A 24253-nucleotide genomic window follows, 5' to 3' on the forward strand; every position below is an offset into this window, starting at 1 on the left:
TTTACGGCTCGGCGTATCGCCGCAAAAATTTCATATATTTCTCCCCCCCCCCCCCCTTGTTCAAGAATAACACAACTCAGCCTGTCCAAAGGATCATGTGATAGCTTAACCCTCCGTACAATGAAATCTGCTTTTATCATCAGGGGCTGGCTTGGAGCGTTCGATTACGTTTCCCAGCAGGAAAGGAAAATAAAGACCCTCCGTCTGGAAAGAAAGAACACAAAGACGCAAAAAAAGTGCTTCGAATGTGCCCGCCCCCCTTCCCAATTCTAGCTGAGACCTCTTTGTGGTTTTCTAATAGTAAAAACAGTATTTGGCAGCGCTGTCGTACAATAGATTTGGCTCGGTTTTCTCCCCCCTGGTTAGAAAGGATGTGTGCGTATGTTGTATATATGTATAATATGTTAGTTTGTGGGATTAACACAACTCAAAAACCATTGGGTGAATTGACACCAAATTTGGACACAAGACACCTAACACCCCAATGTATGTCCTTCAATCAAAAAATATGATTTTGTCATTTGGAAGTTGTAATTGCAGGGATTTATAGTACACATACAATCAAAGAGCATTCTGAACTCCACCAATGATGGAATGACGAATTGACACCAAATTTGGACACAAGACACCTAACATCCCAATGTATGTCCTTCACTCAAAAAATATGATTTTGTCATTTGGGAGTTGTAATTGCAGGGATTTATAGTACACATACAATCAAAGAGCATTCTGAACTCCACCAGTGATGGAATGACGAATTGACACCAAATTTGGACACAAGACACCTAACACCCCAATGTATGTCCTTCACTCAAAAAATTGATTTTGTCATTTGGGAGTGGTAGTTGCAGGGATTTATAGTACACTTACAATCAAAGAGCATTCTGAACTCCACCAATGATGGAATGACGAATTGACACCAAATTTCGACACAAGACACCTAACATCCCAATGTATGTCCTTCACTCAAAAAAATGATTTTGTCATTTGGGAGTGGTAGTTGCAGGGATTTATAGTACACTTACAATCAAAGAGCATTCTGAACTCCACCAATGATGGAATGACGAATTGACACCAAATTTCGACACAAAACACCTAACATCCCAATGTATGTCCTTCACTCAAAAAAATGATTTTGTCTTTTGGGAGTTGTAGTTGCTGGGATTTATAGTACACCTACAATCAAAGAGCATTCTGAACTCCACCAATGATGGAATTGAACCAACCTTGGGACACAGAACTCCCATGACCAACAGAAAACACTAGAAGGGTATGGGGAGCATTGACTTTGGGAGTTGTAGTTCACCTACATCCATTTTCGTTGGTACTTCATAACTGTAATTTTGCTACTGTTATGAATCGTAATGTAAATACGTTATATACAGGATGTATTTTCATTCACTGGACCAAATTTGGCACAAATATCTGATACGCCCAAATTTGGGAGAGGGAGATTGATTTTTGTCATTTGGAATTTATAGTTCACTTACAATCAAAGAGCATTCTGAACGCCACCAATGATGGAATTGAACCAATCTTAGCACACAGGACTCCCATGACCAACAGAAAAACACTAGAAGGGTTTAGTGGGCATTGACCTTGAGTTTTGGAGTTGTAGTTCACCTACATCCAGAGAGCACTGTGGACTCAAACAATGATGTATCTGGACTAAACTTGGCACGAATACTCAATATGCCCAAATGTGAACCCTGGTGGAGTTTAGGGGAAATAGACCTTGACATTTGGGAGTTGTAGTTTCTGGGATTTATAGTACACCTACAATCAAAGAGCATTCTGAACACCACCAGTGATGGAGTTGAACCAAACTTAGCACACAGGACACCCATGACCAACACAAAACACTAGAAGGGTTTGGTGAGCATTGACCTTGAGTTTTGGAGTTGTAGTTCACCTACATCCAGAGAGCGCTGTGGACTCAAACAATGATGGATCTGGATCAAACTTGGCATGAGTATTCCATATGCCCCCCCCCCCTTGAAGGGGTCACAAGGAGGCATCAGAGGGGTCACTAAAGACCATCAGAAAACACCTATTTCTGATGGTCTTTGGAACACAGTGCTCTCCGGATGTAGGTGAACTACATCTCCCGTAAATCACTATCAATTCCTCCCAAATCCCTCCAGTATTTTCTATTGGTCATGGGGGCTCTGTGTGGGAAGTTTGGCCCAACTCTATCATTGGTTGGGTTCAAGGGGCTCTTTGATTGTAGGTGAACAATAAATCCCAGCAACAACAGCTCCCAAATGACAAGGCCTATTTTCCCCAAACTCCACCAGTGCTTGCAGGTGGGCATATTGAGTGATTGTGCTGAGTTTGGTTCAGATTTGTCATTGTTTGAGTGGATGTAGCTGAACTACAACTCCAAAACTCAAGGTCAATGCCCACCAAAACCTTCCAGTATTTTCTGTTGGTCATGGGAGTTCTGTGTGCCATGTCCCCAGACTCCTCCAGTATTCACATTGGGGCATATTGAGTCTTCGTTTGATTTGATTTGCCTGGCAGTGCCTGGAGCAATCTTTTGTTGAGAGGTGATTAGATGTCCTTGTTTGTTTCCTCTCTGTTGTTGTGCTGTTCTAATTTTAATACTGGTAGCCAGATTTTGTTCATTTTCATGGTCTCTTCCTTTCTGTTGAAATTGTCCACATGCTTGTGTATTTCAGTGGCTTCTCTGTGTAGTCTGACATGGTGGTTGTTGGAGTGATCCAGCATTTCTGTGTTCTCAAATAAAATGCTGTGTCCAGGCTGGTTCATCAGGTGCTCTGCTATGGCTGACTTCTCTGGTTGAAGTAGTCTGCAGTGCCTTTCATGTTCCTTGATGCGTGTTTGGGCAATGTTGCGTTGGCTGGTCCCTATGTAGACTTGTAGACATCTAATCACCTCTCAACAAAAGATTGCTCTAGGCACTGCCAGGCAATCAAATGCTAATCAAAGTGCTCAGTTGAAACATTCACACCTAGCTCCAGCAGACAAGAGTCCTTTGTCCCACCCTGGTCATTCCACAGATATATAAACCCTTTTTCCTAGTTCCAACAGACCTCACTACCTCTGAGGATGCTTGCCATAGATGCAGGCGAAACGTCAGGAGAGAATGCCTCTAAACCATGGCCATACAGCCCGAAAAACCTACAACAACCCAGGAATCTGATGGTTTCAAAAACTGTTGAGTTACAACTTCCATGATCCCCATTCTGATAATAACTGTAGTCAGGTACAAGGAGGAAGTTGTTTGGAGTCAACTTAATTTTGCAGATTGCGTACCTTCCCAATTAGGTGTCTATGTTTTGCACTGCGGTTCTTGACTCAACGAGATGCACACATCCAGGTGGCATCCAAAATCAGGCCAAAAAAGGGTAACGAAATGTCAAATGCACACCTTCTTCTGTAACACAACCCAACCATTTGTACATTTAGCGTCCAGGCAGTGTGTCAATTTGCGTCTCTCCATTCAGCGCGCGTTTATGCATCGCTTTCCTCGCCTTGACTGTGTCAGTTTGGCATGTTATTTCAAGATTGTCGCCTTCATGCCAAGCGCATCTATCAATTCAGCATGTGTTTATGCGTCGTGCCAATTGTCGCTCCCTGCCGGCGTGGTGCTGAATGCTAAAAACGTTACCTTCGGGACAACCATGTGTGAAAATTAAATTCTGTTCTGTTCTAGAAGAGGATGAAGAGGCTTGACAGTAAACAAAGCTGCCATGGACCAGGGATTTGATTGGCTCGCCATTCCAAAATGGCAACCCAACACAACTAATGGGCATTGTGTTGACTAGAAGGCACTTCCATTCTGTCTGGAAACCTATATTTGAATGCCTTGTATGGTGATGCTTTGGAGTCAAATTCCTAGAATTCCTAACCATCAGTCAAGCTGGTTGGGGCTTCTAGATTCTTGGATCTAGAATCCAAAATATCTGGAAAAGCAATGGTTGAGGGGCCCTGGAGATGTGGTAGTTCCTCCTTTTCTGGAAATGATCAGATTGGCCAACAAGTAGGAGACCAAGCTAGATTCGTTCTAAGGTCTGTTCCAATTACCAAGAACATCCTTCCTTGGATTCAACATCCACCAGAAGTTGACCACAGAGTTGCACTGGACGACCTGGAGGACCCTTCTCTAGGCATTTGTAGGTCCTCCAGCAATTCAATTATCCAATTAAATTGCATTCAATGTCCACCAGAAGTTGACCTCAGGGTTTCATTGGAGGACCTGAAAGACCCTTCTCTGAGCATTTGTAGGTCCTCCAGCAATTCAATTATTCAGTTCGGTTACATTCAATGTCCACCAGAAGTTGACCACAGAGTTGCACTGGAGGACCTGTAAGACCCTTCTCTAGGCATTTGTAGGTCCTTCAGCAATTCAATTACTCAATTCAATTGCATTCAACGTACACCAGAAGTTGACCACAGAGTTGCACTGGAGGACCTGGAGGACTCTTCTCTAGGCATTTGTAGGTCCTCCAGCAATTCAATTACTCAGTTCAATTGCATTCAATGTCCACCAGAAGTTGACCACAGAGTTGCACTGGAGGACCTGGAGGACCCTTCTCTAGGCATTTGTAGATCCTTCTCTAGGCATTTGTAGGTACCAGCACAATATGATGATCAACCTTCATTAGAAGTTGACTATAGAATTGTGTCAGAGGACTTATCAATTTCTAGAGAGGTGGGTTCTCAGTGAATAGTCTGTGAATAGGGCTTTTCAACATGGAGAATGGAGTGACAGCACACACACACCCCACCACAACCTGTGGCTGGAATTGAGTGCAATCTCCAGGACGCCGAAGATGGGAAATGCCTATATATGTTTAATTGTTTATCTATACTGTTGTCTGCCCTGTCTGTGTATAGTGGCATTGAATGTTTGTCGTATATGTGTTCGGTGATCCGCCCTGAGTCCCCTTTAAGGGTGAGAAGGGCAGAATATAAATACTGTAAATAAATAAATACAAATTTTGAATTGCATTCAACGTCCACCAGAATTGCACCAGAGGACCTGGAGAACACTTGCACCAGAGAATCTGGAGATCACAGAGTTATTCAATTCAATTGCATTCAATGTCCACCAGAGGTTGACCACAGATTTGTACTGGAGGACCTGGAGGACCCTTCTCTGGGCATTTGTAGGTCCTCCAGCAATTCAATTGCATTCACTGTCCACCAGAAGTTGACCACAGAGTTGCACTGGAGGACCTGGAGAACACATCTCTAGACATTTGTAGGTCCTCCAGCACAATCTGATGGTCAACCTCCATTAGAAGTTGACTATAGAATTGTGCCGGAGGACTTAACGATTTCTAGAGAGATGGGCTCTCACCTTCTGTGACTTCCTTTCCACTTTTATGGAGGTCCTGAATGTGGAGCGCCAACCATACTTGCAAATTCCTAGACCCTTGTCTATCAATTTTGGACAAATCAAACTAGTTCAGATCATGGAGATGTAGCTTTTTGAATGACATTTCCCCCTTCAGACAAACAGCATGGATGCTTGCTACACTGACTTGGGGATTCTGGGTAGAGTAAGTCTATCCCCCCTCCAACCTGAACTGGCATTCTACTATAGAGCTAGCCAAATACACATTCAGAAATATTTATCTATGCAATTCACGTTCCACTAACAGATCAAATTCCACAGCTAAAATGTTCCATGTTTGGCCCTAAATGGAATTGAGCTTTTACAACCTATTTGCCACAAGATTCCAGGAAACGAAACCATTGGGAAGGAGAAAGACCCTTACACATCGTTGCTAATGCAATCGAGAACGACTCCCATGTGAAACGCAACCGATAGAACAGAATGCACTCTTGACTCATCTCGTATCCAAATATCCAGGTCAGAGCTTGGAAAGATGCCTTTCCAAAGAATTAAATTACAGCAGGGATGGGATGACTATGGCTCTCCAGATGTTGGCCACGCTGGCCAGGACCCCTGGGAGGTGTAGTTGGACAACATCTGGAGGACTACATGACTCCCACCATATTGCTAACCAACCTTAGGTCGCTTCCCTCCCAAAATATGCAAGGAACGGGAACAAAAAGTTAATGGTGAAGCAAAATAGAATGCAAGCAGTTCCTTCTAGAACCATGTAACCAACAATAACAAATCAATTGGGTTGTTGTAGGTTTTCCAAGCTGTATGGCCATGTTCTAGAACAGTGTTTCTCAACTTGGGGTTGGGACCCCTGGGGGGGGGTCACGAATACCATTAGAGGGGTCACCAAAGACCATTAGTAAACACAGTGTTTTATGTTGGTCATGGGGGTCTTGTGTGTCAAGCTCGGCCCAATTCTATCATTGGTGGGGTTCAGAATGCTCTTTGATTGTAGGTGAACTATAAATCCCAGCAATGACAAGGTCTATTTTATCCAAACTCCACCAGTGTTCACATTTGGGCATATTGAGCATTCATACCAAGTTTGGTCCAGATCTGTTATTGTCTAAATCCACAGTACTCTCTGAATGTAGGTGAACTGCAACTCCCAAACTCAAGGTCAAAGCCCACGGAACCCTTCCAGTAATTTCTATTGGTCATGGGAATTCTGTGTGCCAAGTTTGGTTCAATTCCATCATTGGTGGAGTTCAGAATGCTCTTTGATTGTAGGTGAACTATAAATCCCAGCAACTACATATCCCAAATGACAAAATAAATCCCCTCCAACTCTACCAGTATTCAAATTTGGACGTATCAGATATTTGTGCCAAATTTGGTCCAGTGAATGAAAATACATCCTGCATATCAGATATTTACATTCTGATTTATAACAATAGCAACATTACAGTTGTGAAGTAGCAACGAAAATAATGTTATGGTTGGGGGTCACCACAACATGAGGAACTGTATTAAGGGGTCACGGCATTAGGAAGGTTGAGAACCACTGTTCTAGAAGCATTCTCTCCTGGCGTTTCACCTGCATCTATGGCGGGCATCCTTAAAGGTTGTGAGGTCATGATTGCCTCAGTGATTCCGGCCATGAATGCCTTCGACAATACTTAGGACAAATCAATTACCTTCTGGACCTTACGAGCAACTAATAGTAACATTCTCCATCCCTGATTTGTAGAGGTGCTATTGAAGGGGGAATAAAATGGCTAAGATGATTCATTTGAGAAGGAAATAAGTGAAACATTGATATTATAGAGTAGAGTCTCGCTTATCCGACATAAATGGGCCGGCAGAACGTCGGATAAACGAAAATGTTGGATAATACAGATTCTCCTACTGTTACCTTTCCGACACGGTGCTAGACACCTAGAATACTAACAACAGGGACTCAAATGGTTAAGGCAAGGCTTCAGGACTAGAGCGGCCCAGTAGGAAGTGTCTGGATGCGGGAGCGTGGAAATGACAGAGGGAAGGAGGGAGGATGCTTCCGCTTCCGGTCCGGCCTCATTTCCACCTTTCCTCCCACCTCCTCCTCCTTGGGAATGGAGAGAGAGTTGGGGAGCACTCCTTTAATTGAAGGGGAAATGCTGGAGGAAAAGGGGCACGTCGGATAAGGGCATTGGATAAGAAGGGATGTCGGATAACTGAAGGTCGGATAAACAAGACTCTACTGTAGCTCCAAAATGCCACTGCATTAAGACCTCATCCATGGGAGACACCACCACTGATCCATGGCTGATCCTCACCACTGATCCTCATCCATGGGAGACACCACCACTGAACCATCCTACAGTTTCATGCTGAGGGAAATGGAAGGAAAAGGAAGAGGGGCCAAGGGCAAGATGGATGGTATCCTTGAAGTGAAGTGGTGACGGCCAACAGGGACTCTGGCGTGGGATGGTCCATGAGGTCACAAAGAGTCGGAGGTGAATGAATGCATAAACAACAACAACCGTTTCATATTGTGATAGACTTCAGAAACTTAACTCGCTAAGTTCAAGTAGTCGACTGAGGTCCAAAAATACAACGATGGGTCCAGAGCTAAAAAGAACTTGGATACGTTCCATAGTCACAAGCAAGTCCCACACCATACTATAGACAACGCATTCCCAACTTTCCTCTCATTGCTTGAAGGCAGGAGGTCAACTTCCAGCCCAAGCATACCATGGAGTCATGGTCCAAAAACATTTCAGAGAGCCGCGACCATGAAGAAGTGAAATTGTACAAAAGGAACCTGTGGATAATAGGGTCTTAATGTATCCAATCATAATGGTCTGTCAGGAATTGTGGAGATGAAGGACTGCTTCCTACTGGCCATCCTAACTCAACTTGGTGGATCCTCTCATTGCTTGAAGGCAGAAGGTCAACTTCCAGCCCAAGCATACCATGGAGTCATGGTCCAAAAACATTTCAGAGAGCCGCGACCATGAAGAAATGAAATTGCACAAAAGGAAGCTGTGGATAAAAGGGTCTTAGTGTATCCAATCATAATGGTCTGCCAGGAATTGAAGAGATGAAGGACTGGTTCCTACTGGCCATTCTAACTCAACTTGGTGGATCAATGACACGTTGACCCACTCATATGTTGAGTCAGATCTTCTCTTATTTAACCTAACCAACAGGATTCAAACCAGAAATATTGATGACCAACATTCAGATAGTGTCAAAGGACTACACTACAGAAGCAAGGAAACTAACAGGTCTATTTTGGATGCAACCATGCAGCAACATCTAAAATACTAACTTCAACACAAATATCTACATCATATTCTTAGCCCCAACTTGAAACAACAAATTTAAGGTTGTGATGACTCACCATATGTCTAGTCAGGTTGAGTTTAGCTGAAATGCTTGTCAATTGGTCTTGCAGAAGGGACCTCTTACATTTTAGGTAAGGACCAGAGGCCTTCAACAATGAAACAATCTCATCATCTTCTACAAAATGGTCTCCTGACCAAGCCAACTCTTTGGGGGTTGCATGGCCACAATTTCTAATGTTCTTCATCATTATCTAGATTTGCCGAAGTTCATAACAACAACTCACAGGCCAATATGATTTGTATCCCTGCTGTGCTTTCTCCCCAGGCCAAGTTGGGCCTGCCAAGGAGAAGCTGCCAAGGAGTCAGGCCACAGTTGCCAAAGCCTTCTGTGGCCCAATGTCTATTATCTTTGGCTCTCAACTGTTGTTGCTTTTGCCTTACCACAATACAGACTGTGTTTTTGGGAGACCATGTCCCAGCCAAGCAAGCTGAGTCAAACAAGTTGGCTCCACCAAGGAGAAGACACCAAAATGAATCCCAGAAACCCAATATGAAGCCTAAAGCTAGACAGCTCTTGATAAACAAGGAGCATCAGCTCAAGATGGATAGCAGACAGATCCAAATGGATACTCTCCAATGACTCCCAGATGAAAACTGGAACATAGGTGACCACCCAACATCCACTGGTGGTCAAGGGATGTCACTCTACACAAGGGTTGTGTAGCACAATCAGATCCTATGCTTGCTATTCACCATGAAGTCATCCAACTCATCCAACGGTCAAGATGGATAGCAGACAAATCCAAATGGACACTCTCCAATGACTTCCAGATGAAAATTGGAACACAGGTGACCACCCAACATCCAATGGTGTTCAAGGGATGTCACTCTACACAAGACTTGTGTAGCACAATCAGATCCTACGCTTGCTATTCACCATGAAGTCATCCAACTCATCCAACGCTCAAGATGGATAGCAGACAGATCCAAATGGACACTCTCCAATGACTTCCAGATGAAAACTGGAACACAGGTGACCACCCAACATCCAATGTTGGTCAAGGGATGTCACTCTACACAAGGCTTGTGTAGCACAATCAGATCCTATGCTTGCTATTCACCATGAAGTCATCCAACTCATCCAATGCTCAAGATGGATAGGAGACAGATCCAAATGGACACTCTCCAGTGACTTCCAGATTAAAATTGAAACAGAGGTGACCACCCAACATCCAATGGTGGTCAAGGGATGTCACTCTACACAAGGCTTGTGTAGCACAATCAGATCCTATGCTTGCTATTCACCATGAAGTCATCCAACTCATTCAATGCTCAAGATGGATAGCAGACAGATCCAAATGGATACTCTCCTATGACTCCCAGATGGAAACTGGAACATAGGTGACCACCCAACATCCAATGGTGGTCAAGGGATGTCACTCTACACAAGGCTTGTGCAGCACAATCAGATCCTGCGCTTGCTATTCACCATGAAGTCATCCAACTCATCCAACTCTATGAACGAGAGAGCTCCAAGAAACCCATGTCTTGCAAAGTAGGACTTCCTTGATCCATTCGCTCCACCTGCAGTGGCATCTTCCTCTTGAAGTGGACTGCCTTCCACTTCCCCAAACATATGGTTATGAGGTCACACAAGTGTCATGTGGTCATGCAAAGTTGGGTTGGGTAGTATCTGAGCTAGATACTACCCAACCTCAATGTAGGATCTCTACCTAAGAGGTCTATCAGTTCTTTGGACAACAGTCTTCAACTTCTTTAGACCTAGACCATATTTACCTCCAATAGACCTGGGAGGACCTTCTGGATTATTATTTTCATGGTGGTTGAACAGCTGATGTGGCCCACTTTGGATCAATCAGTAAGATCTCCACCAAAGACATCTTGGGACAACAGCTTCTTTGGACTTGGTGACCAGCTTTAATGCCAATAGACCTGGAAGGACCTTTAGGATGTCAATAAATATTATTCTCATAGTGGTTGAGCAACCAATGGAACCCAGTGTTGACTGTCTAGTTTCTGATCAATGAATGAAATCACTCACCTCCAGACTAGGATTCCCATCATCCCAGCCATTCAATATGACACCCATCATCCCCACTCAAGCACATACTTGGAGAAGCCTGGTTCCAATGAGGTAAGAGCTGGACTGAAGTCCAAAAGTGTACATGCCTCATACACTGGGCACATAGTCGTGACTGGAATTGGATGTGTGAGAATATCATTTTAGGTTTAACGGGACCAAGGTAATTCTCATAACATACGTTGCCAACTGTACAGATGTTTACCAAGGAGCCGTATTCCCGCTGTTCAGATGCCATGATTCAGGGCTAGGAGGAAATTAGGGATGTTGTCTCTAAGTGCTTCAAGTCTTGGGAGTTGTAGTTTCTGACAAAGCGCAAACTACACATGAAAAGCAATGGCTCAATGCTGTCGATTTGGGGAGTTGTAGTTTCTGACAAAGTGCAAACTGCAACTTGGAAGTTGTAATTTCTGTGAAAGTGCAAATTGCAACTTGGGAGTTGTAGTTTCTGACAAAGTGCAAACTGCAACTTGGGAGCTGTAGTTTCTGACAAAGTGCAAACTGCACACAAAAACAATGGCTCAATGCTGTGGGATTTTGGGAGTTGTCGTTTCTGAAAAAGTGCAAACTGCGACTTCGGAGTTGTAGTTTCTGAAAAAGTGCAAACTGCGACTTGGAAGTTGTCGTTTCTGACCAAGTGCAAACTCCAACTTGGGAGTTGTCGTTTCTGAAAAAGTGCAAACTGTGACTTGGGAGTTGTCGTTTCTGACAAAGTGCAAACTGTGACTTGGGAGTTGTCATTTCTGAAAAAGTTCAAACTACAACTTGGGAGTTGTAGTTTCTGACAAAGTGCAAACTGTGACTGGGGAGTTGTAGTTCCTGACAAAGTGCAAACTGCACATGAAAAGCAATGGCTCAATGCTGTGGAATTTTGGGAGTTTCAGTTTCTGACAAGGTGCAAACTGCAACTTGGAAGTTGTAATTTCTGAGAAATTGCAAACTTCAGATGGAAAGCAATAGCTCAGTGCTGTCAATTTTGTGAGTTGTAGTTTCTGACAAAGTGCAAACTGCACATGAAAAGCAATGACTCTGCTGTGGGATTTTGGTAGTTTCAGTTTCTGACAAAGTGCAAACTGTAACTTTGGAGTTGTAGTTTCTGACAAAGTGCAAACTGCACACAAAAAGCAATGACTCAATGCTGTCGATTTTGTGAGTTGTAGTTTCTGACAAAGTGCAAATTGCACATGAAAAGAGATGGCTCCATGCTGTGGGATTTTGGGAGTTGTCGTTTCTGACAAAGTGCAAACGGCAACTTGGGAGTTGTAGTTTCTGAGAAAGTGCAAACTGCACATGAAAATCAATGGCTCAATGCTGGGGGATTTTGGGAGTTGTAGTTTCTGACAAAGTGCAAACTGCGCATGAAAAGCAAAGGCTCAATGCTGTGGGAGTTTGGGATTTGTAGTTTCTGACAAAGTGCAAACTACACACGAAAAGCAAAGGCTCAATGCTGGGGGAGTTTGGGAGTTGTAGTTTCTGGAAAACTACACATGAAAAGCAAAGGCTCAATGCTCAATGCTGGGGGATTTTTGGGAGTTGCAGTTTCCGACAAAGTGCAAACTGCAACTCTCACTATTATTATTATTATTATTATTATTATTATTATTATTATTATCCCAAAATTCCATAGCATTGAGATATGGCAATTAAAGGGGCATCGCACTGCTTTCATTCTCCTGTGCCAATGACCCCTCAATGCCCTAGGGTTCGGCTTGCTAATTCCTGCAGCACTTCTGCGTTTGCTCCATTTCTTACCATGCCCATATTTGGAGAGGGAGTTTCTCCTTGCGACTGGACCCCCAACTGGAAGGGTTGCCCCTATGACATCACAGCCTCCCCACAAGCCTCTGCCCCCCTTTCCTATGGCCGCCTTGACGCATTGGGGAAAGGGGGGGGGGATGACCTTCGCCAGACAGAAGTAAATTCACTGCATGAGTCACCCAGCAAAAATCTTAACAGTATCCCATTTGTCTGAGAAGGATTCCATGTATGTACTTGGCAGATGGAAATCATTTAACTCGCCCTCCAGAAGTTTCCAGATGAACTAAGGCATCCTCTTATCTCTTCATTTTGAATGTGTTTTTGGCCCCAGAAACAGCGGAGAGCTTCGGTTTGGACGGGCTCCCCATCTGAAACATAACAACCTTGGCGGGTTCCCATGGTGCCGTTTTTATATACTGCGCCATTGTTGAGAAATCTCATTTTCTCGGGCGAGGATAAAGTAACCTTATCGAGCTCCAACCTTCCCTGACCTCCCGCTTCTGGTATTTCGAGGCATATGGAAACGCCATTCAAAGATCCCGCTGGGTACCAAAAGCCCTATCATCCCCATCATCCAACGAAGAGAATAATGTGAGTTGTAGTCACCTTTTTTTGGAAAGATGAATTGCAAGGATCCTTGAGGTGTATTTTCGAAGGCTTTCATGGCCAGAATCACTGGGTTGTTGTGAGTTTTCCACATCAAAAAGGTCTAAAAAGTGACCCAATGGCTTTCAGTATATCCTCTTTGCAACAAAATGAGCATCAGAAAACAACCTTGAACTCTTAACATGTGCTGCATCTCTCTAGCTGGTCTCCTTGTCTAGACATTTAAAATTGTGGAAAGGGAAGGAGGGAGGAAAGAGAGAAGAAAGGAAAGACAAAAAAGAAGGAAGGATGAAACAGTAGAAGGAAAAGATGAAAGCAAGAGAGGGAAGGAAGAAGGTAAGAGAGAAGGAAAGAAAGACAAAAGTGAAAGAAGGAAGGAAGGAAGGAAGAGAAGGGAAGGAAGGATGAAAGGGAAGGATGGAACCAGAAAGATGGAGAGGGAGGGAGGAAGGAAAGAGGGAAGGAAGGATGAAAGGGTGGAAGGAAAGGAAGGATGGGAGGAGAAAGAGGGAGGTAAGGGAGGGAGGAGGTAAGGAGGAAGGAAAGAGAGAAGGAAAGACAAAAGGGAAGGAAGAAAGGGTCAAAAGGATGGAAGGGAAGGATGGAAGCAAGGAAGGGAAAGAGGAAGGAAAAAGAGATGAAAGGAAGGAAGGATGGAAGGATTGAAGGGAAGAGAAGAGAAGGAAGGATGAAAGGGAGAAAGGGAAGGATGGAGGGAGAAAGAGGGAGACAGGAAGGAAGGAAGAAGGAAGGAAGGAAGGAAGGAAGGAAGGAAGGAAGGAAGGAAGGAAAGAAGGGAGGGAAGGAGGGAGGGAGGGAGGGAGGGAGGGAGGAAGAGAAGGAAGAGAAGGGAGGAAGGGAGGGAAGGAGGAAAGGAGGAAAGAAAGAGAGAAGGAAGGAAAGACAAAAGGGTGGAAGAGAAGAATAGCAAGAGAAAGAGGGAAGGAAGGGAGGAAGTAAAGAGAGAAGGAAGGAAAGATGGATGGAAGGAAAGACAGAAGGAAGCAAGGTAGGAGAAAGAGGGAGAGAGGGAAGAGGGAGGAAAGATGGAAGGAAAGACGAAAGGGTGGAAGGGAAGGAAGGAGAGAGGGAGAAAGAGGGAGGTAAGAAAGGGAGGGAGGGAGGAGGAAGAAAGGAAAGAAAGAGAGAAGGAAAGAAGGGCAGGATGGTGTGTGGGAGAGGAGGGCCTGAGAAAAGAGCCAAAGGGACCTGGGTTTGCCCATACCTGTTCTACACTCTCAAGTTAATGCAGTTTGACACCGCTTGAACTCAATGCTATGGAATCCTGGGAGTTGTAGTTTGCTAAATTCCAAATCCCATTGTTCCTTATTACTGAGCCATGGCAGAAATAGTATTGTTTGTGCAAAGAATGTTGTTTCATGCCAGAACATGCCATGTTTTGGAACTTATCCATGACATAGACAACATCATTGCTTCCATGGGAAGAAGCCTTTTTTGCACTGAAAGTAACATTATTTATGCATCAAAATACACTCTGAAATTATATTGTTGCTTTCTGTGCAGAAAATGCAATTTTCTGTGCAAAATTTTCGCAGAATAAGGTCCAAATTGTGAAATGGCTTTAAAAAGGGCAAGCCTTCTAAAAAATCCACATGAAACAGGAAGAGATGGTTGCTGTGAGTTTTCCAGGCTGTAAGGCCATGTTCCAGAAGCATTCTCTACTGATGTTTCACCCACATCTATGGCAGGCATTCTCAGAGGTACAGTCCAAAAAAACCCCCCAAAAACTCGCACAATTATATTCCAATGTACCTTTCGTTCTCATGCAAGATCCAAACCATCCTGTTCTGTGACAAATTATGCAAAGCCATCAACTCCATTATTTGACATATGATTCTGGGATTCTGGGATTCACCCAGAGCTAAAGGCAATTCCAAGAAATAGCCAAGAGCATCACCTACAACTTGACCTGCATGTCCACATCAAAAAGGGCTAAAAAGTGACCCAATGACTTTCAGTATATCCTCCTTGCAACAAAATGAGTATCAGAAAACAACCTTGAACTCTTAACATGTGCTGCATCTCTCTAGCAGGTCTCCTTGCCTAGACATTTGAAACTGTGCAGTGATGTGAGAGAACCAAACCAGTCAAACATTTCATGGCCAGAATCACCACGTTGTTGTGAGTTTTCTGGGCTGTCTAGCCATGTTCCAGAAGCATTCCCTCCTGACGTTTCACCTGCATCTATGGCAGGCATCCTCAGAGGTTGTGAGGTGCTTCTACACAAACTTTCTAACTTGGGGGCTACATACTAGCACTCCTTTCTAAGAGGATGGCTGCCCAGTCAATAGAAGGAAGGAAGGAAGGGAAGGAGGAAGGGAGGAAAAAAGGAAGGAAGGATGAAAGGGAGGAAGGGAAGGAAGGGAGGGAGGAAGGAAGGAAGGATGGAAAGAGAAAGAGGGAGAGAGGGAAGGAGGGAGGAAAGAAGGAAGGAAAGACAAAAGGGAAGGAAGGATGAAACAGTAGAAGGAAAAGATGAAAGCAAGGGAGGGAAGGAAAGAGAGAAGGAAATATATCCTTCTTGGAACAAAATGAGCATCAGAAAACAACCTTGAACTCTTAACATGTGCTGCATTTCTCTAGCTGGTCTCCTTGTCTAGACATTTAAAATTGTGCAGTGATGTGAGAGAACCAAACCAGCCAAACATTTTTAGAATGTCAGGCATGACCTGGTTTTTTGGAGTCTTAACTCCACCTCCATTTGACTCATCCATGACTTTCTTGGAAGGTCACCAGACGTTGCACAGACGTCTCCTTCCCGTCTCAAACAGCACAAAGGGACCTGACTCCACCTTTATCCTGTTCAAAGAAACCTTGTTTCCAACAAGACATGGTTCATATAGGTATAAGTTCTGCAAGAATCATAGAATCATAGAGTTGGAAGAGACCTTGTAGGCCATCCAGTCCAACTCCATTCTGTCAAGAAGCAGGAAAATTGAATTCAAAGCACCTCGAACAGATGGCCATCCAGCCTTTGTTTCAAAGCCTCCAAAGAAGGAGCCTCAATCACACTCTGAGGCAGAGAGTTCCACTGCTGAACAACTCTCTCACACAGTTAGGAAGTTCTTCCTAATGTTCAGGTGGAATCTCCTTTCCTGTCATTTGAAGCCATTGTTCCTAGTCTCCAGGGCAGCAGAAAACAAGCTTGCTCCCTCCTCCCTATGACTTCCCCTCGCATCTTGGTCCATGGCCCTCATTGTGTCTCCTCTCAGCCTTCCCTTCTGTAGGGTAAACATGGCCAGCTCTTGAAGATGCTCCTCATAGGGCATGTTCTCCAGACCCTTGATCATTTGCGTCGCTCTCTTTTGAACACATTCCAGTTTGTCAACGTATCTCTTCAATTGCGGAACCCAGAATTGAGGTTGCATTCAGGGCCCAACTACTCTTGGAAAAGCCCGAGGGAGAAAGGAGGAGGAGGAGGAATGAATAGATTACCAGTTCCCAAGGAAATGAGGTCAACACCCTGAATGTCTTCAGCAGAGAGCAGCCACTCTTTATCTGCAGAGCAGAAAGACTCATAACGTTGGGAAGCATTTCAAGGGAGATCTCACTCAACTAGTTACCAAGCAGGAATACGTACTGAAAGCATAGAAAATTTAGTCCAAAACTCAACCCAAAACATGGGTCTACTTATCCATAGATACTTACACTTTGACTCTGCTATCTATCTATCTATCTATCTATCTATCTATCTATCTATCTATGTATCTATCCATCTGTCCATCTGTCCATCCATCCATCCATCCATCCATCCATCCATCCATCCATCCATCTATCTATCTATCTATCTATCTATCTATCTATCTATCGGAACCATCCTCTGGCCCTCAACTTATTCAAGGGTCATCTCAACATCTTGGGATGCTTGGCCCTTAAACCTGCCTTTGAGGTGGACTGATACATGAGTATATATGGTCGCAAAAGCAAACGTTGGCCCTCCAACCTTTTCCTGAAGATCTCCAATTAATCCAAATCATGCTTATCAACACCATGAGGTTAAAGTTAAGGATTCTTTGTAGATTCCAGAGGTTAAGGTGATGGAAACACTGGGCTACACCCAACAGCATCCTCCAAACATAGAATCATAGAGTTGGAAGAGACCTGGTGGGCCATCCAGTCCAACCCCATTCTGCCAAGAAGTAGGAAAATTGCATTCAAAGCACCCCCGACAGATGGCCATTCAGCCTCTGTTTCAAAGCCTCCAAAAAAGGAGCCTCCACCACACTCCGGGGCAGAGAGTTCCATTGCTGAACAACTCTCACAGCCAGGAAGTTCTTCCTAATGTTCAGATGGAATCTCCTTTCTTGTAGTTTGAAGCCATTGTTCTGTGTCCTAGTCTCCAAGGCAGCAGAAAACAAGCTTGCTCCCTCCTCCCTATGAACTACTTCAGCACATGGAAGTTGTAGCCCACAAAGTAGAGTTCCCAAGTCTTAATTTTCCTGGTGGGACTCTAAATTTCCCAAAACATGTTTACTTGGAAACAGCAGGACATATGCCCATCGTGCAGGTCGCACCTCTTTTGGCTTCTAATGGCACCAAGGGTTTGGTATAGCCTTCGGATATACCAGTGGTTCTCAAGCTGTGGGTCCCCAGATGTTTTAGCCTTCAACATCTGGGATTTCTGTTGTAGGCCAAAACACTTGGGGACCCACAGGTTGAAGACCACTGGGATATAGCATAGTGGTAATATAATATTATGGGAAACGTTCACTGGTCATGGTAATGCATTCAATGCACCCTGCTGGTCCTGTTCAATCCATAATTTCCATAAAGGCTTCTCCTTTATGGTTTCAAGCTGATGTCATTCAATTATATGGTTGGAAAGCAAGCCATCTGACAGCCCTTTGCTCCTAAGGCAGTTGTTCCCAACCTGTGGTCCGTGGACTACCAGTGGTCTGCAAGAACAAAGATATGGTCCACATCCTCACCATTACTACACCTTGATACCATGCTGCAACAATAGCAACTGGTCTCACCAAACCCTCTTATAGTGTCGGGACAACGGGGATGTCTACTTCCATAGAGAATCTGACTTAAGCCTCCTGCCCTCAAACCAAGTTTCGGTTCCCAAAGACAGGGAACCAAAATCCAAAACAAAAAGTTGACTTTGCCCAAGAATAAACTAATCCATTGCTATTCTCTCAATTTCCAATCCTTTCCCGTGATCTCTTAATCCACCCAACTCATACAACAGTAGTTCCCCACCTGTGGTCCGTAGACCACCAGTGGTCCACAAGAACGAAATATGATCCACAGCCTCACCATTACTACACCGTTGCCTCAAAACCATGCAGCAACGAGAGCAACTGGTCTCGTGAAATCCTCTTACAGTGCCGAGACAACAGGGATGTCAGGAGGGGAGAGGCTGACTCCCCACAAAAGATTACTACTACCACATCAGCTCTAAATTACTAAATATGGTTTTCTGTGGGCGAGCAGATGTCAACTACTCAATGGCATATGTTCTGTATCAGAAACTAGAGCTGATGTGGTCTATCTAATGCAATTTTCTGAATCAGCATGCCAAATAACCAACCTAATCTAACGTTGACCCAAAACAGATTCGTAACCTTTTTGATACTAATGTTGAAGAGTGGTTCCTGGTCAGAGTGGTCCCTGTTTCAAGTGGTCCCTGGTCAAAAAAAGGTTGGGAACCAGTGTCCTACAGAAAGTCCGAATGCAATCATCATTGGGCAAGGAATTGGACTGGTGAGTTGACCAAAAACTGATTCGTAACTTTTTTTATACTAGTGTTGAAGAGTGGTTCCTGGTCAAAGTGGCCCCTGTTTCAAGTGGTCCCTGGTCAAAAAAAGGTTGGGAACCAGTGTCCTACAGGAAGTCTGAATGCAACCCTCTTTGGGAAAGGACTTGGACTGGCAAGCTGACCAAAAACTGATTCGTAACCCTTTTGGTACTAATGTTGAAGAGTGATCCCTGTTTCAAATGGTCCCCGATCAAAAAAAGGTTGGGAACCAGTGTCCTACAGAAAGTCTGAATGCAATCATCTTTGGGTAAGGAATTGGACTGGCAAGTTGACCAAAAACTGATTCGTAGCCTTTTTTTTATACTAATGTTGAAGAGTGGTTCCTGGTCAAAGTGGCCCCTGTTTCAAGTGGTCCCTGGTCAAAAAGTTTGGGAACCAGTGTCCTACAGGAAGTCTGAATGCAATCCTCTTCGAGCAAGGACTTGGACTGGCAAGTTGACCAAAAACTGATGCATAACTTTTTTGGTACTAATGTTAAAGAGTGGTTCCTGGTCAGAGTGGTCCCTGTTTCAAGTGGTCCCTGGTCAAAAAAAGGTTGGGAACCAGTGTCCTACAGAAAGTCTGAATGCAATCCTCTTTGGGCAAGGAATTGGACTGGCAAGTTGACCAAAAACCGATTCGTAACTTTTTTGATACTAATGTTGAAGAGTGGTTCTTGGTCAAAGTGGTCCCTGGTCAAAAAAAGGTTGGGAACCAGTGTCCTACAGGAAGTCTGAATGCAATCCTCTTTGGACAAGGACTTGGACTGCCAAGTGCTAAGTATAGCACAATTAAGTATGATGCAAAATTCAGTTTGCAGAACATTTCAGATTTTTTTTTTTTTGCATCCTAATCCGAACAAGACAACTTCAAAAACACATGCCCTGGAGACACTCTTTCATATCTCATCTGACTTGGCTATGCTCCAGAAACAAGAAGAATAACCATTTTTTCCTGCAGAGATCATGATTATAACGGCATTATATGGGGTCATCCGTCATCCCTGAATTCAGGGGAAGAAGGGGCGGCACTGGGACACAAGCCACGTCCTCAGGCGTCCTTCCCAAATATCCTGTTTTGGGGATTTTTTTTTTTTTTTAGGTTAATAAAACACAAGCAGGGTTTTAATAATGGAAAGTACTTCGAAAGCACATTAGGGGGCGTCCGTTTTCCGAAGTTCACTCAAGTTTGCAAAGTTCTTGCCTTTGATCCCAGATTGTACTTTGGGAAAAAGGAAGGGGGGCCTTTCCAAAACCAGGCACAGAAATGCCACGAAAAATTCGTCGGATATTGAATATTTTGCAGCGACTGCAAGGAATTCTCCCTGTTGTTGCCATCCTCCAAAACACAAGCACAAGTTGGGTTTCTGAATGTTCTTCCTTTGACAAATTGCATTTGGGGAAGCTTCAACATCTGGAGATGCCAGAAGGAAAGATTTGCCAACCAGCAACACGTCCTCCAAGGGGGAAATACATTATGTTTGGATACTAATAAAAGAAAATTTAACCATCCTTCCTCTCCATAAAAAGAGCTATTGTATATATAGATGTCATTCTTAGACTCAAAGTTTTGAGTCTGCGAAACCCTAGGAAGCATTCGGAATATTCGTTCAATAATAGGAGTTAACACGAATTTTTCGCACCGAACACCCGAAAAGTTGAAAAATCGAAAACAAGAGGTGTAATTTCGTCCTTACCTGCGTGGCTCTGGCCGACGACATAGACTAACAACAGCGCTACAGATCCCAGCATCCAAGTCCTCCGTTTCCATCTCGTGTGTGTATCCATGGTCCGCCAAAGCAAAAGCGGGATTTTGGGCTTGTGCAAAAGACGCAAACCTCAAGGCTGGTGCAATATTCGCTCTTTCTTTCTCTCTCTCTTTCAAATATATATATTTATATAAAATATTAAATAAGCAGATTCCCCTCCCCACCCACCCCCAGAGGAGTGCGCACACTTTATAAAGCCATGGGTTTCCAAAAAAGTTAGTTTGCTTGGGATGGAGACAGAGAGAGGCGGAAAGTTTCTTCTCGGCTGCTCTGCCTCTTTGCAAAAAGGGGAAAAACAGAAGAGGAGAATTAAAAGGAGAAGAAGAGGAGGAGGAAGAAGAGGAGGAGGAGGAATGAGGAAGGAGGAGGAGGTTGCTTTGCTGGCTTTTGGGGATGCCTCGGTGCCCTCTCCAAGGAGTTATGGTCTTCTTGATGCCTCCTCTAGCACTCACTTTCCTTCCTTCCCTTCTTCCTTAGTCCTTCTCCCTACTCCTCCTTCCGGGGTCTCCTTCCTTCCCCCCACCCTCCCCAAAAAAAGTGATGTTCCCCTGTCCCTTCCCTGATCTGGGAGTGAAACTTTTTTCCCCCTCAACTCCCCCTTCTCTTCTTTCAGATGAGGAGAGGGTGTCAATCTCCAGGACTGGTGACCAATCGGAGGTCTCGGCCGGAGACCTAAAGCCCGCCTTCCTTTTTCCCTTCTGCAAAAGGAGCTGATGGGAGGAGGAAGGAAGGGAAGAGAGGAAGGAGCCTGCAAGAGGGAGGAAAAAAAGTTTTGTGTGTGTGGCAGGGAGGGGCAGGGGGCTCACCTCCCCCCACCCTGGACACCACCGCCCTCCTGTTTCCTCCAACCAGCAACAAGGGGAGGCCCCCAGCGCTCAATTCGAACCACAGAAAGCTTGGATAGAGGAGAACGGCCCATATTGTACTGACAGCAGCAATTCAGCTTTCCCAGGATTTAGAATCATAGAATCATAGAATCCAAGAGTTGGAAGAGACCTCATGGGCCATCCAGTCCAACCCCATTCTGCCAAGAAGCAGGAATATTGCATTCAAATCACCCCTGACAGATGGCCATCCAGCCTCTGTTTAAAAGCTTCCAAAGAAGGAGCCTCCACCACACTCCGGGGCAGAGAGTTCCACTGCTGAACGGCTCTCACAGTCAGGAAGTTCTTCCTCATTTTCGTCAAGTTGGGGTAACATTAAAGGTCCATCAAGTTAGAGCGGGGGTTCTCAAACTTTTTCAGTCACGGAGCCGTTTCTGAAGCAAAAGTTTCTCGTGGAGCCCCAAGAAATGTTTACATATATAGCCAAGACTCCAGAGGACAGGAGCAGGATTCAAAATGATCTTGACAGATTAGAGAGGTGATGGGCCAAAACTAACAAAATGAAGTTCAACGGGGACAAATGCAAGATACTCCACTTAGGCAGGAAAAACAAAATGCAAAGAGACAGAATGGGGGACGATGCCTGGCTCGAGAGTAGTACGTGTGAAAAAGATCTTGGAGTCCTTGTGGACAACAAGTTAAACATGAGCCAGGAATGTCATGTGGCGGCAAAAAAAGCCAATGGGATTTTGGCCTGCATCAAGAGGAGCCTAGTGTCTAGGTCCAGGGAAGTAATGCTCCCCATGCTCTATTCCGCCTTGGTTAGACCACACCTGGAATATTGTGTCCAATTCTGGGCACCACAATTCAAGAGAGATATTGACAAGCTGGAATGTGTCCAGAGGAGGGCGACTCAAATGATCGAGGGTCTGGAGAACAAGCCCTATGAGGAGCGGCTTAAGGAGCTGGGCATGTTTAGCCTGAAGAAGAGAAGGCTGAGAGGAGACATGATAGCCATGTCTAAATATGTGAGAGGAAGCCACAGGGAGGAGGGAGCAAGCTTGTTTTCTACTTCCCTGGAGACTAGGACGCGGAATAATGGCTTCAAATTACAAGAGAGGAGATTCCATCTGAACATTAGGAAGAACTTCCTGACTGTGAGAGCCGTTCAGCAGTGGAACTCTCTGCCCCGGAGTGTGGTGGAGGCTCCTTCTTTGGAAGCTTTTAAACAGAGGCTGGATGGCCATCTCTCAGGGGTGATTAGAAAGCAATATTCCTGCTTCTTGGCAGAATGGGGTTGGACTGGATGGCCAGGAGGTCTCTTCCAACTCTTGGATTCTATGATTCTTCCTTTTTCCTTCCATTTCCCCAAGCATTGTTGTCTTCTCCAAGCTTTCCCACCTTCTCATGATGTGGCCAAAGGACTTCATCTTTGCCTCTAATATCCTTCCTCCAAGTTCAAGTGGTGTCAAACCACATTCAATCCTAGGTATTGATGCATCCGAAATAGTACCACTGGAAGAAGGGGGGAAAGGGATTTGGCAGGAAGATTGTTAACGCCACCATGGCTAATCTAACCAAGATATTTCAGTTCTGTGACGATTACAAGTCGATGTGTTCCCCTCCCCTTCTGCTTTAAGCTCTGTGGGATTTACGAGCAAAGACAGATTTCGACATGCTGAAAGAGCTTTAGGAAGTTCAAGAACCGCTGCCTTATGGTCCAGAGGCCTGGAATGTAAATCAAGGAGGCTGCCATGAGAAGCTCTCCCCAGCTTGAACTGATGGTAGAAACATTCCGTGGTTTTGCTGAAAGATTTTCCTTTAAAGAGCTTGGCGTTGTGTTCCCCAAAAGATTGAGTCAGGCTCGTAGGGTAGATTTGGCTCCTCATTTGGCCTCTTGTTAGCAATCTGCATCTCATGCCAAAGATCATCGAATCCTAGAGTTGGAAGAGACCTCGTGGGCCATCCAGTCCAACCCCGTTTTGTCAAGAAGTAGGAAAAACGCATCCCGACAGATGGCCATCCAGGCTCTGTTTCAAAGCCTCCAAAAAAGGAGCCTCCACCACACTCCAGGGCAGAGAGTTCCACTGCTGAACGGCTCTCACAGGAAGTTCTTCCTCATGTTCAGATGGAATCTCCTCTCTTGTAGTTTGAAGCCATTGTTCCATTGCGTCCTAGTCTCCAGGGAAGCAGAAAACAAGCTTGCTCCCTCCTCCCTATGAACTACTTCAACACAAGTAAGTTGTAGCCCACAAAGTAGAGTTCCCAAGTTTTAATTTTCCTGGTAGGACTCTACATTTTCCAAAACATGTTTACTTGGAAACAGCAGGGCATATGCCCATCGTGTAGGTCGCACCCCTTTTGGTTTCTAATGATACCAAGGGTTTGGTACAACCTTCGGATATAGCAGTGGTTCTCAACCTGTTGGTCCCTAGATTATTTGGCCTTCAACATCTGGGATTTCTGTGAGTTGTAGGCAGAGGCGGCCCTAGGTAATTTTCAACAGTAAGCAAACAGTATTTTGGCACCCCCCCCCCCCCCAACCAATCACTGATATATATTTTCTGTTCGTCGTGGGAGTTCTGTGTGCCATATTTGGTTCAATTCCATCATTGGTGGAGTTCAGAATGCTCTTTGATTGTAGGTGAACTATACATCCCAATAACTACAACTCGCATATGTCAAGGTCTATTTTCCCCCAAGAGCGCCTCAACAGCACCCCTGGGCAATTTCAACTATACTGCAAATGCTTACTTTGCGTAATGGTTGAGCCGCCC

General features: G+C 44.6%; 1 protein-coding gene across 2 annotated transcripts in view; it reads right to left on the reverse strand.

Annotated features, from left to right (window-relative positions):
* COL5A1 (collagen type V alpha 1 chain) overlaps positions 1 to 21231 on the reverse strand; it is a 224990-nt gene extending 203759 nt beyond the window's left edge. For both annotated transcript variants that reach the window (XM_067471818.1, XM_067471817.1), the window contains exon 1: positions 20581 to 21231. In XM_067471818.1, coding sequence (XP_067327919.1) covers positions 20581 to 20671 — 91 coding nt within the window. In that variant the 5' untranslated portion in view covers positions 20672 to 21231. The remainder of the gene's footprint in view (positions 1 to 20580) is intronic.
* Between the last annotated feature and the right edge of the window lie 3022 nt (positions 21232 to 24253).

This window comes from Anolis sagrei, chromosome 11, assembly GCF_037176765.1.
Source record: "Anolis sagrei isolate rAnoSag1 chromosome 11, rAnoSag1.mat, whole genome shotgun sequence".
Lineage (NCBI taxonomy): Eukaryota > Metazoa > Chordata > Lepidosauria > Squamata > Dactyloidae > Anolis > Anolis sagrei.